This window comes from Poromitra crassiceps (assembly GCF_964638095.1).
Source record: "Poromitra crassiceps genome assembly, chromosome: 13".
Taxonomy (NCBI): Eukaryota; Metazoa; Chordata; class Actinopteri; order Beryciformes; family Melamphaidae; genus Poromitra; species Poromitra crassiceps.
In genome coordinates, this window is record NC_139644.1 from 833,766 (window position 1) to 847,647 (window position 13,882).

Below are 13,882 nucleotides of genomic sequence, written 5' to 3' on the forward strand. Positions count from 1 at the left end.
CCTCTCCTCTCCACACACTGCTCTCTGGTTTGGCACCAGCTCTCCCTCTGCTCCTCTGCTCCCTCTGCCAGCCTGCTTCTCCATCCCAGACCCCCCAACCCTGATGTACTTTTATCCTGTCTCGTCACCTCCTGTGTCTTCCTTACTAGCATAGCAACCGTAAAAAGGAGAGAATGCCTGTACGTACATAATCCAAGTGCAATTTGGAATCCAATCTAAACTATGGATACCAGGATACCAGCTACCTGTCTGGCAGACCACAGTATGTGCGCTTGCAAAACTGTGTGTCAGACAGTGGTCAGCAATACGGGAGCACCACAGGGGACGGTCTTCTCTCCCTTCTTCTTCACCATCTACACCACGGACTTCACCTACCATACAGAGTCTTGCCACCTTCAGAAGTTCTCTGATGACTCTGCAATAGTTGGATGTATCAGAGATGGCGATGAAGAAGAGTATCGGGCTGTGGTGGCTAACTTTGTCACATGGTGTGAGCAAAACCACCTGCAGCTCAACGTGACAAAGACAAAGGAGCTAGTGGTGGACCTGAGGAGGGTCAAGGCACCGGTGACCCCTGTTTCAATCCACGGGGTCAGTGTGGACATCGTGGAGGACTACAATTACCTTGGAGTGTACATTGACAATAAACTGGACTGGGCTAAGAACACTGAAGCACTCTACAAGAAGGCGCAAAGCCGTCTCTACTTCCTGAGACGGCTGAGGTCTTTCAACTTCTGCCGGACCATGCTGAGGATGTTCTATGAGTCGGTGGTGGCCAGTGCCTTCCTGTATGCTATAGTGTGCTGGAGCAGCAGGCTGAAGGCAGCGGACGCCAACAGACTCAACAAACTGATCCGTAAGGCCAGGGACATTGTGGGGCTGGAGCTGGGCTCTCTGACAGCGGTGTCGGAGAAGAGAACGCTGACCAGGCTACGCTCCATCATGAACAATGACTCTCACCCACTCCACGGCGTGCTGGTCAAACACAGGAGCACGTTCAGTGAGAGGCTGATCCCACCCAGATGCACCACAGAGAGGCACAGGAAATCATTCCTGCCTGTGGCCATTGGACTCAGCCGATAGGATAGCTGTGCCTTAGTTACGTCATACGTAATGTGCAATTTAATTTAATTTAATTCCAGTGTGCAATAACTGCAATTTGACACGTACTGTACATAGATTGTAACTGTAACTACTAATAACAATTCTTACTTTACTATCCCATTGACCCTATTTTATTTTATTTTATTTTATTCTACTTTATTCTATTTTATTTTATTTTATTCTATTGCATTTTTGACTGTTTTTACGTTTAGGGAGATACTGTGTGATACTGTGTTATGCTATGTTGTGTTATGTGGATATTTCATGCCTGAGTGCGAGCAACTGTAACTTGTCCCAATTTCCCCCCGGGGATCATTAAAGTCTTTCTGATTCTGATTCTGATTACCCTTGTCTCTGGCCTTGAGGAGGATGTTGTTGCGTGTGGGGTCGTCACAGATGTCAATGGCGCAGAAAGTCCCTAGTCCTCGAGCTCGGCTCAGTATGCTGGGGTACTGGGCCTGGGGACCAGAGGACACACATCCATTAAAGGCACATTCACACCAGGCATGTGGAGCGTTTACTCCTTCAGTTCACATGAGAACAATGCCAGAACAGGATTAAGCAGGTTTATAGCAGCTTCAGCGGGCGGGGGGGGCACCGCTGCTGCTGCTGAATACCAATAGAGGAAATGCTGGTATTGAACCCTGGGAACATTAATCCCTGGGAACATTGAACCCTTTGTCATGTTGCCATTAAGTGCCATATAAACCCTGGGAACATTGACCTGACCCCCTACTAATTGAGCACGCAAAGCGCCTCATCATCTCGAGTCTCGACTGCGCACGCTCGATTTATATATGTGTATATTATACTGTGTGTATGTATATTATACTGTATATATACTGTGTGTATGTATATATACTGTATACTGTATATATAGTATGTATGTATATATACTGTATATTATACTGTATATATACTGTGTGTATGTATATATACTGTATATTATACTGTATATATACTGTATGTATGTATATACATACACAGTATATATAGAGTATAACATACAGTATATATATGTGTATACTGTATATACTGTATATTATACTGTATATATACTGTGTGTATGTATATTATACTGTATATTATACTGTATATATACTGTATGTATGTATATACATACACAGTATATATAGAGTATAACATACAGTATATATATGTGTATACTGTATATACTGTATATTATACTGTATATATACTGTGTGTATGTATATATACTGTATATTATACTGTATATATACTGTGTGTATGTATATACATACACAGTATATATACAGTATAACATACAGTATATATATGTGTATACTGTATATACTGTATATTATACTGTATATATACTGTGTGTATGTATATACGAAATCAAAAACAAACAAACTCAGACACGGGAAAAGAAAAAAAGAAAAAACATACATATATATCATTACAACGTGTTGTTACAAGGTGCCTATGTGCTTGTAAGAGATGTTGTGGATGAGATCCTAGGGGTCTATGAGAAACCAGGCGGGCAAGTCACCTGTCGCCCCCCACCTCATCAAAAATGCATATATATATATATATATATATACATGTATATATATGTGTTTGCTACTGTAGATTATTTCTCTGTTGTAACAATGCTTCTTGGCAATAAATTGTATACCGTTGGAAAGCGTGTTTATTTCCCTTTTAAATGGTGCCCCATTTGTAAGGAACATGCATTTGTGGAATAAGCACAGCTGAGTATGTGGGTTGTGCTCATGAAAAATGTGACAAAATCTTCTCTGCCAATGCCAAAAAGCTTATTCTGCTGTTGCTATTGACTCTTGTTTGGTGTTTTTTTGGATTGGTTGATTTGAAGTCTATCAGTAACCAGGGAGAAACAAGACATATTGGCAATTTTACAATTTATTCATTTAACAAACAGGAGCCTCAGTAGTGTGTGAAAGAACCATAAGCAGCCACAACAGCCTGGCACCAGGCTTGTCATCATTGGAGGCAATCTCATAGCAGAGAGATATCGAGATGACATTCTGCAACCAGTGGCGATCCCATATCTCCACAGTCTGGGACCAAACTCCATCCTCCAAGATGACAACGCGCTCGCCCCCACAGAGCGGGGTTTTATCAGAGACTACCTCCAGAATTTGGGAGTAGAGAGAATGGAATGACCTGCCAACAGTCCTGACCTCAACCCAATTGAACATTTGTGGGATCAGCCTGGGTGTGCTGTTCATGCTAGAGTGACCAACACAACCACGTTGGCTGACTTGCGACAAATCCTGTTTGAAGAGTGGAATGCCATCCCACAGCAGTGTGTGACCAGGCTGGTGACCAGCATGAGGAGGAGGTGCCAGGCTGTTGTGGCTGTGTATGGTTCTTCCACACGCTAATGAGGCTCCTGACTGTTAAACGAATAAATTGTAAAATTACCAATATGTCTTGTTTCCTCCTTGTTACTGATAGACTTCAAATCATCCAATCCACCAAACAATAGCAACAGCAGAATAAGCTGTTTGGCATTGGCAGAGATTTTGTCACATTTTCCATGAGCGCAACCCACATACTCAGCTGTGCTGCTCATTCCACAAATGCATGTTCCTTACAAATGGGGCACCATTTAAAAGGGAAATAAACAGGCTTTCCAACGGTATACAATTTATTGCCAAGAAGCATTGTTACAACAGAGAAATAATCTACCAAACACAAATATCCGAACTTTTTGTTCGATGTTTATATATGCAGACGTACACACACACACACACACACACACACACACAGAGGCCTACCTGGAGCTCATATAAGCCATCTAGCAAGGCTTTCCCAGAGCGCGTCACCTCCTCCAGAAGGCTTTCTCTTCTGATCACATTGAGAACCTCAGACAGGAAGAGGTTCTTTGACGGGTCGCCCATCCACGTGTTGAAGATACGATACGGCTAGACGCAAAACACACACACACATGCGTGCGCGCGCGCACACACACACACACACACACAAACACACCTGTAAAAAATAACACTAGCAAAATGAGAAACCTAATCTTGATGTTGGGCTGCTTGAGAATATACCACTGTACTGCTCATATAGATAACTCCCCCATATATATAGACGGTTTTCACCAGAGCGCAACCCCACAGCACTTCCTTTTTCTCAGCATTCGGCAAACTGCAGAAATATTCACTCGACATTGTTACTTTTGTTTTTCGCCGCTCAGCTGTATAGACGGTTTTCACGGAATGGTCAGTCCTGCACTTGAATGTTTTTTTTCTTTTATGTCCATAGCAAACACTGCAACAGGAAGTGAGCGGGGGTTCAATTTAGAATGTAGAATGTCACCTCTAATAGTAGACAAGACCAACGCAGAGTAGTCTCGCTTGAAGCCCGAGTGAATCGGCCAGTGTTAGTCTGTCTGTGGCCAGGGAAGATCAGGAAGTGAAATGAAACGGTTTGCAGCAGCCACTTCGGCCATAACCACAAAATAACTTCCAAAAACCTGTTAGAATATAACGAGAGATGTTCGCGAGAGTATGCGTGGCGTTCACATTGTTTATGCTATGTTGCTAGGCAGCGCGAACGGGTGAAGGCAGGCAGCTGCGTTTCACTTCCGGGTTTCACTTCCGCGTTTCACTTCCGGGTTTAGCCGGTCCGGCGGTAAGGAGAGAGAGAGAGCCCCCTGTTGACGCGAGTTTAGACAGACACAGACTTAATAATCATCTAAGGGAGCAACTCCGATTCACACGGCTTTGGTCTCAGCTACTATTATAGGTAAGATGTGATGCATCAATATTGTAATTATACTGTTTAATAACAATCGAAAAAGTTGCTCGTAGCTGCTTTAAGTTAAAACCGTCTATATATATATATATATATATATATATGAATATTTTTTTTCTTTTTTTTTCACAATGCATCTGCCTATTATCATACAGTTACACTCACCTAAAATAGACGTTGAAATAGTTCAATAGTCCATAGACCAAGGATTTAAGATTTCCTTTACTCCCTAAAGCTTGAATTATACCTAATGCCACCCCCAGACCTGACGAGAATTTGCCCGATTGTGGCCAAGATTCCCCCCTCCCGACTATCTCGGGGGTGCTCGCGATTTGGGCCTCGTTGAGACCGAAAATCTGCCCAAATGATCCTGGTGTGTGTGTGTGTGTGTGTGTGTGTGTGTGTGTGTGTGTGTGTGTGTGTGTGTGTGTGTGTGTGGTTCAAAGACTGCTGTTGACGTGTCGGGCTCTTCCCGATTGTGAATCGGGCAAATCAAACATGTTTGATATTTACAACTCCACAGGCGATTGAGCAGAGAGCCCCTCCTCTATCATGTTGGTTGTTGTGTCATTCAGTGTGCCAAAACTCATAATAATGACCAAGAAGAAACGTTTTGTACACATGGGTTGAGATTCAATTAATACAGAATGCTTAATAGGACTAGATGTTACAATCCCTGATGAAATCAGCACAACACTTGAGAGATGTCTTCTTGAGTAGGGTTGGAGATGTTCTCTTTGGTGGGGTTGGAACTGGCGATGACCACCAGGAGCCACCAGCACAACACATCGTCAGTTGTGTACCCCAGACTCACTGGGTGTTTCGGCCTTTTCACAATACACCCTCGTCCGAGGCTGGCCCACCACAGGCTGATCAGGCCTGGGTCTGTGTTGCATGGTTGCTCCTTGTGGTCATTTTGCAGCCCATGCTGTGTCCTTTCGTTTCAGCCACAGCCAGTGACTGCTCCTTTCGGTGTTGCTTTTTACTCCAAACCTCTCTGCTCCATAACTGTAGATGATCTCTCCAACCTTCTCCAGCTTTCTTTCAACACCTCCTTTCAGACCTTCTAGAAGATGGACTAGGTCTGTGTTGATGTTTTCCCACTCGTTTTTCTGGCAGGATTTGGGCCACAAGATCTGAGGCTATCGACCCTCCATCTTCCTTTCTGCCGCTGGCTGTGGCTGGATGGGCTCTGGACTCGTGTCCATTGGTGGAACTGTACTTGGTTGAGCTTCGTCTGGGGTTCTGATACCCTGTGGGCTGTGGTGAATATCCTGCCACTGGGCTTCACTCGACTGATTTGCTCTACCTCTAAGGAAGTAGTGGTCAATGCGAGGCCCCTCGCTAAGCTCTCTCAGGCACTTTTTCCTGCCCTGATGGACAAATACAGTTAACAACAAATCGCATCGTAAAAGTCAGACATCACCCTTCCAGTCTACAGCTACTCATTCATTAAGCACCTCCAAGCCACCTGGAGCGTGCGTAATCTGCGCCTCCGTGGAGAGCTGCGTTCTGTTCTCACGCGTCATATTTCAGACTCTGAACGGTAGCGATTGTGTGTGCGTTCCAAGATTGAATGTTAAAAAATCTGTGATCTCTGTGGTGAGGTGGGTGGACTCTCTGTGATCTCTGTGGTGAGGTGGGTGGATTCTCTGTGATCTCTGTGGTGAGGTGGGTGGACTCTGTGATCTCTGTGGTGAGGTGGGTGGACTCTCAAGATGTTTATAATCTTCAAGGATTTGAACATCTTTATGTGTTGGGGAGGCATAAGGCATCTGTCTGAGCGGACAAGTGATGTCAAATCAGCAGACACGCCCCTCCGCAAGGCTCCCGTGCGGACGGTTTTCGCCTGTCCGTGCGCATCCTACATTTTCTATCTACGCAGACGTGGCTGGGTGGACAAAGTGGAGTTTTCAAAAATAACGGTCACTTTCACAAGCAGAAACCCGCACGGAGTATAAAAGCTCAAAACTTTTTCTCGCCAGGATTCCATGTCTCTCATTCCGTGCGACAGTCTAACAGATCTAACAGAATTCTCGCTTAAGTTTCCTTCTTTGCAAGAGACAGAGGGGTATGTAAAGGATTTAGAAATATAAAACAGTTTGTAAATGGATGGTTACACACAAGATAAGAGAGAGACACACACAGACAGACAGACAGACAGACAGACAGACAGACAGACGGAGAGACAGACAGACAGACAGACAGACAGACAGACACACAGACAGACAGACAGACAGAGAGACAGACAGACAGAGAGACAGACAGACAGACAGACAGACAGAGAGACAGACAGACAGAGAGACAGACAGACAGACAGACAGGCAGACAGACAGACAGGCAGACAGAGAGACAGACAGACAGAGAGACAGACAGAGAGACAGACAGACAGACAGACAGACAGACAGACAGACAGGCAGACAGAGAGACAGACAGAGAGACAGACAGACAGACAGACAGACGGAGAGACAGACAGACAGGCAGACAGACAGGCAGACAGACAGACAGAGAGACAGACAGACAGACAGGCAGACAGGCAGAAGAGTTGGGCCAGTTTAAAAAATGTCACACCGGTTTGATATACCAAAAATCACACTGAACCGGTATACCTAATTTTACCACTAGGTGTCACACTTGACAACTCAGTAGCCGCTCCTACAGCCCATGAATGAAAGCTAGTCCAATGCAGTTACTTTACTTACTGTAAGCTGGTTTGCCAACCTCCAATAAACACCATAGACTAGATTAGATAAACACTAAATAAGAATAAGGAGATAGTGTACCATAGGGCTGGGCGATAGAAAATGTATTTAGTTTAATATGAAGCTCTATCGTTTATATCGCCGTGTCACAAATCGCACTCTTTACGGCAATATTGTCCGTCATTTGGACGACGCTGTGCTTTACTCATTCGGTTTTATTTTTTACTCACGTCCACACACGCAACAATGTTATGAGTGGCACAAATCAGCGGGTGAGTAGAAAGAGCAGGGAAAAGTTACCTCCACTCTAGTCTCACGTAGTCAGACCCATCGTCGACGTCATCAAGCTTCCACAGCTGGCACTGCAAGACTACCTCCACTCCGTCCGCCTAGTCTACCCAGGCATTTGCACTGTGTTAAGTCCGCGTTTGATCCATATTTGCGCGTGTCCTCAGCTCCTTGGGTGAGAGTTGTGTTGGATAACCGGGAAATCCCGGAGTGGAGTATTTTTGTTGAGTGAACTGAACTGGTAACATGGAAATCCCAAAGTGGAGCATTTTTGTTCCTTTATAAACAAACTGAGAGAACTCGACTGAACTATAAATAACTTATTCTACCCGTTTTGCTCTAATGTAATCTTTAAAAATTGAGCTGGTGGTGTGGTTCAGTTTGTGTGCCACTACTGACCTGCAACTAATTATACATTTGTTTGTGTTGTATAGAATAGCCATGCATATCTGTATTCTGAATGCATGTATCCAGTTTGTGGAGTTTGACATTGTCAAAATTTTAACTGGTTTAACCGCTACATAAATAAATGGCCATATGGTCATTTAATATAAACTATAAATTTACAGAAAATATCCTATATCGTGATGTATATCGTGATCGGGATATGAAATGACCTATATCGGGATATGAGATTTTGCTCATATCGCCCAGCCCTAGTGTACCACCGTTTGTCATGAAGTCATTCCTGCACTGTTTACATGTTGCCTCGTCTGTGTTCCTCGGCTTCCTAGCAAATCGCTATGGCAAATCCCCAGCTGCACATAGTTGTGGCTATTCACATAACTAACAATCTCTAAAAACTATACGATGTTACTGAAACATGCATGGACAAGTTACGCTGCTTTCAAAAGTGAAATCTGTGTTTAGGAACTCCACAAGCTAATTGTGACTAGCTAGCATCTGTTAGCTTGCTAGTTTCCTGTTGCTAGATTCCATTTACTGTGCGGTTATAGACTACTTTTTTAATGAATGCTTTTTGGAAATACATTTTGCAGGAACACATGGAAGTGTGTTTATTTAATCATGCTTGCCACAGTTCACGGCAGTTCACAAACTTATATTGGACACAACCGCACAGCACTGCTTAAACGCCCCATCCCCAACTGCTGACCAGACCCAGCTGAGCTACAGACATAATGACAAATGCCGGTTCAGTCGATTTGCATAAAATCAACGTGGTTTAAGCTTGTAAATGGACAGAGAGAGAGGGAGAGAGAGAGAGAGAGACACACACACACACACACACACACACACACACACACACACACACCATCGACATAGAAAAGATGGACATCTGGTCTGGTCCCGTTCAGTGAAGCCACTGCATGTTAGATCGCCGCTCTGGCGGCAGGTACCAGTATAGGTCACAAGGCCCGCCTCCCCATGTTAGTGGATGGGGAAATGGAGAACCGAAACAATCACAGTACACGTCAGATAATTTTTTCCCAAAGTTGGTTTGTATCATTTTAGATAGTTCTTATCACGCTAATGCCTGTGCAAGTGGTCATTTTTCTGATCAGTTTGTTTTTAATTAGTTATTTGACATAAAAAAGGGATGATTGACAGCTGTGGCAGCCAGTCTCAAGCCGTCATTGGCTGGACAGGCTCTTCACCTTATAGATCTAGTTTACATAGAGAAGACACTGCTTGGTAAAACAGAAGGAAGACACTGCTTGATCTGTCTACCAGACTGTATATCAATGGACCGCAATAAAAAGGACATTGTTTTGAGAAAGGTGCAGGAGGAAGTAACGTTGGTTGGGGACTGAAGTAGTAAGTTCAGAAAATGTGTTTTATTAGTTATACCAGCTATGTTATCGGTTATTTTAATACACAATGGTTTTAACGGATGCAGGCTAGCATTAGCCGCGTGTGTTAGCAGGCTGTTTTGCATTATTTGTCGGCTTAATATTACTATAACCTAACAACCGATAACGATAGCTGGAATAACACAATAGACACATATTTTCAGAACTTACCAGGTTGTCCAACTGCCTGCGTATGCCAGGAAATGTGTTGTATAATGTTACAACTCCCGGGTATGAAATGAGGCCTACACAATACCAGCCATTAGCTAATAGCTAACGGGTTAGCCCGTCGCAAACAGACGCTAGAGGTTTTATTTGTGTTAGGATGACGTCATCATTCCTACTTTGACGTCGTCATTCCTACTATGATGTCATCGATCACTGATGATGTCATGATTCATAAGTGTCTTTCATGCCTTTCGCTGGTGATGTCATAACACAGGTGATGTCATGTTCGGATCTATAAAGGCCCGTTCCGGCAGGCTCTCGCCAGTGATTCATAATCTAAACTCACATCGAGGATCATACCGATCTCTGCAACCGTTCCCCAACCTCGAACAAGTGCAGACTTAGCTATCAAGCTCCACAACCTCCCTACTTCTCAAGACTTACCAAGTTTGCCTTGGCCCTCAACTACCCGCGAATAGATCCACATGTCTTCCGACGCCGATCCTGACAGTATGAATCACTCTAAAGCGGACCTAGCGGACACACTTCCGCCAGTCAAGGAGGAAGCTCCCGAGACCCCAGTTTTCCCGCCGGCCACGTCAGGTGGTCCACCAGACGAGACCTTCCAAACAGCGCTGATTTCTACTATTTCTGGCCTGGGTGCGCGACTCACCGAGACGCGACGGGAGCAGGCGCTCATCGCGGACAGCCTTCGGGACGTGCTCGACGGCCAGAGGGAGGCAGCTTTCAAGGCTTCCCAAGCCGATGATCGGCACGCCCTCCTGGTTGGCCGGCTGGATCGTCTCGACGGGCTAGGCCCCCAGGGCGTCATTCCGCGGTCTCCTGCCCCCCCTGCCCCAGCTTCTGAGCGATCAGTCGCCCCAACGCCAGTTACCCGGCCGGTCGCTTCAGCTGACCCACCAGGCGGTCAGCTGGATATCTCCACTCATCCTGATATCTCCACTCATCCTGATGTCTCCACTCGTCCTATCACGTTCGGAGACTTGCCGATCATACTTAAGCGCCTGATTGCCCACCAGGAAGAAGCAATCCAGGCTGTGGCTTCCAAGGCCGAGGATCGGTACGCCCTCCTGGTAAAACGGCTAGATCTTCTCGACGGACTAAACCCTCCTGAGGGTGTCATTCCGCAGCCTTCTGCCCCTCCTGCCCCAGCTTCCGAGCGCACCGTCGTTCCGGAGGTTTCCAGACCTGCTACCCCCCCGGCCACAGCGGCCGTTGCTTCTAGCTCTGCCTATCGGCCGCCTCCAGCTGCTAAGGGCATATTCTGGGGGGGAGTTCGCGCCATCCCAGAGCAGAGGCAGCCACATTTGAGTCCCAGCAGCCATCTGTACCGTGATCTGACCGGCAGGGTTCGCATCACACCAGAGGATAGGCAGCGCCGTTTGGACACCCGGAGCTGCCTGTACTGTGGTCGAGCCGGGCATTACCTCTCCTCCTGCTCCCGGCGTCCAGTATGTGGTCCCACCGCTCGCCGGCCCGTGGTACTCTCAGTGGATCAAGACTCTACGTGTCCAGCCAAGAAATCTGTACGGTTGGGTAGCGTTCCCTGCAGGACCCAGGAGTGGCAGTGTGTCTCCAAGAGGGTTAAGGAGTTGGAGAGGACTGTCGATCGTCTCATTGGGAAGTTCAATCGCTGCCTGCAGATCGGCTCCGTCCCCCCGCAGGGGGCCTCCGAGTCTGCTGGCCCTGAGGCACAACCTGTGGACCTGCCCCTCGCCGAGTCTGAACCCGTACCTGAGGCACAACCTGTGGACCTTCCCCTCGCCGAGTCTGAACCCGTACCCCAGCAGCAGCCAATTCCTGTCCTTGACCCACACGTAGGTTCCAGCTTCATGCTGGGAGGTTCCCGTAGTGTCGTCAGCCCTCGGTCAAGAGCAAGAAGAAATAAGAGGCGTTTAAAGGAGGAGACGGTGGGTGACCTCCCCAAACTACAGGTCGGGAGGGCAGGCCTCGCTGAGTCAGATCCCCCTGTGGCTCTGCCTTCGGAGACGGCGGCATTTGACCCTTTTGATGGTCCCCAGCCTCCCGTGTTTGGATCGTGCCCCGGGGGATGGCCGGCCCCAGAGGATCCACCGGACCCGGTAGAAGTTCTGTCTACGTATCGGTCCATCTATGGCTTCGATATCCAGTATTAGGGAGGAGCACCTCCACTGCCTGACACCCCCTTTGGGGTCTAACCGCCTGCTGAGGAGCCCCTCCACCAGAACCTGCGGATTTTCTGTCTCCCAGATGCCATCCTTGATGGCCTCATTGGACGCCATGTGGCGTCCGTTGAGGGGAGGGTACTGTTAGGATGACGTCATCATTCCTACTTTGACGTCGTCATTCCTACTATGATGTCATCGATCACTGATGATGTCATGATTCATAAGTGTCTTTCATGCCTTTCGCTGGTGATGTCATAACACAGGTGATGTCATGTTCGGATCTATAAAGGCCCGTTCCGGCAGGCTCTCGCCAGTGATTCATAATCTAAACTCACATCAAGGATCATCCCAATCTCTGCAACCGTTCCCCAACCTCGAACAAGTGCAGACTTAGCTATCAAGCTCCACAACCTCCCTACTTCTCAAGACTTACCAAGTTTGCCTTGGCCCTCACCTACCCGCGAATAGATCCACATGTCTTCCGACGCCGATCCTGACAATTTGGGGTGAAGCATGAGGAGAGTATTTAGCCTATATGGATATCTCTGGGAAGTGCTATTACTATGGGGATGTTCACAAGCTCCTCTTCTCGTAGCTGTTGTATAAGGATACAGAAGAGACAGGCAGTTGGATGACGTTAGAAAAACGATCCGACTGAGAGACAGCAGCACTGGGCTGCCCAGTCAGTAAATGTAAGTTACAACGTAGCCAAAGGTTCAGTTCGATTTCACCTGTTAAACCAACATTTGTTACAAAATGAATTAAATCATAACGTTAATCAAATGCTACAGAAAAATTAGCTAGTCAACAGAGCTGCAAAGATCAGTTCATCGGATAATAATTTCCCCCTGTATGACGGTTTGTTACCCAGAGCACCTCGGAGTCTGGCTGCTAGAAGCAATCTCCGACAACAAAATTCAGATTTCCGTACAGGCGTTATTTTGATTAACTGACCTCGTAGTGGGAAGCTACATGGTTACTTTTGGCGAGACAAAAAATATTAGAACTTAAAGTGCCATATAGAGCTAGAGAGGATTGACTACACAACGCACTGTGCGCAAATCTAGAAACAGCAGCTCTACATAAGAAAGTTTAGAGGGGATAGAGAGGGGGGGGGGCTCAGACTGAGGTTTCAACCCAAAAGAGCTACTGTGCAGACTCTGGTTCTCTGATCTGAGAAGATTTTGGCTTCAATAGACCATAAAGGGAGGAGATAGGGATGCTCTCTCCATTCATATATATCTCAATAGCCGTTTTCACACATGCGCTTTATACCGGGAAATGACCAGAAAGTGGTCTATGCCTTTCATGTGTGAAAATTGTTTTCTGGCACAAGTGCGCCCCCACGATCGCTGATCTTTTACTAGCTCCTCGGTAGTGACAGGACCGGTATGCTGGCAGAGCAACTCAAGTGTGAAACGTGTCAAGTCATTTGCCGGTCCTTCTCTCATGGGCGAGGTGTACACACGTTGCTTAACGTTCACTTCCAGCGTGCATCATCTAATCATTCGCGCACTTCAAAGCAAACTACTTCCACATTTCGCTTCGTGCATTTGCTTTCTCTACATACAAGTGTTGGGCGGCTTGCAAGCCGCTGCCATTCTCGCTGTGTCTGTCCTGTGTCGGGCTGCTGCGAAGTGCGGAGGACTGAAGGACTGGCCTCTCTCGAGCAGAGAGGGGAGGGGGGAAATCGGCTGTGTTTATTACGCTGGCTTGACGCTGCCTGGATACTACTCTGCACTGCAGCCCATGAGCGAATGTGAAGGATACAACACACATGCCCTCTTAAGTCAAACGAGTGTGATTTATTGTGTGACAAGCGAACTTATTTCACCATCGGAGTTTTGCCGACCCCCAAAATAAGGACGATTCCCCATCGAAGTGCACACGT

General features: G+C 46.5%; 1 protein-coding gene across 1 annotated transcript in view; it reads right to left on the reverse strand.

The window, feature by feature from the left end:
- The window catches only part of LOC310788182 (4-aminobutyrate aminotransferase, mitochondrial-like), a 106,319-nt gene that overhangs the window by 17,859 nt on the left and 74,578 nt on the right, over positions 1 to 13,882 (reverse strand). Inside the window, exons 14-15 of the mRNA XM_083649707.1 lie at positions 3,870 to 4,016; positions 1,451 to 1,562 (exon numbers count right to left, since the gene is read on the reverse strand). Of these exons, the coding sequence (XP_083505833.1) occupies positions 1,451 to 1,562; positions 3,870 to 4,016 (259 nt within the window). The remainder of the gene's footprint in view (positions 1 to 1,450; positions 1,563 to 3,869; positions 4,017 to 13,882) is intronic.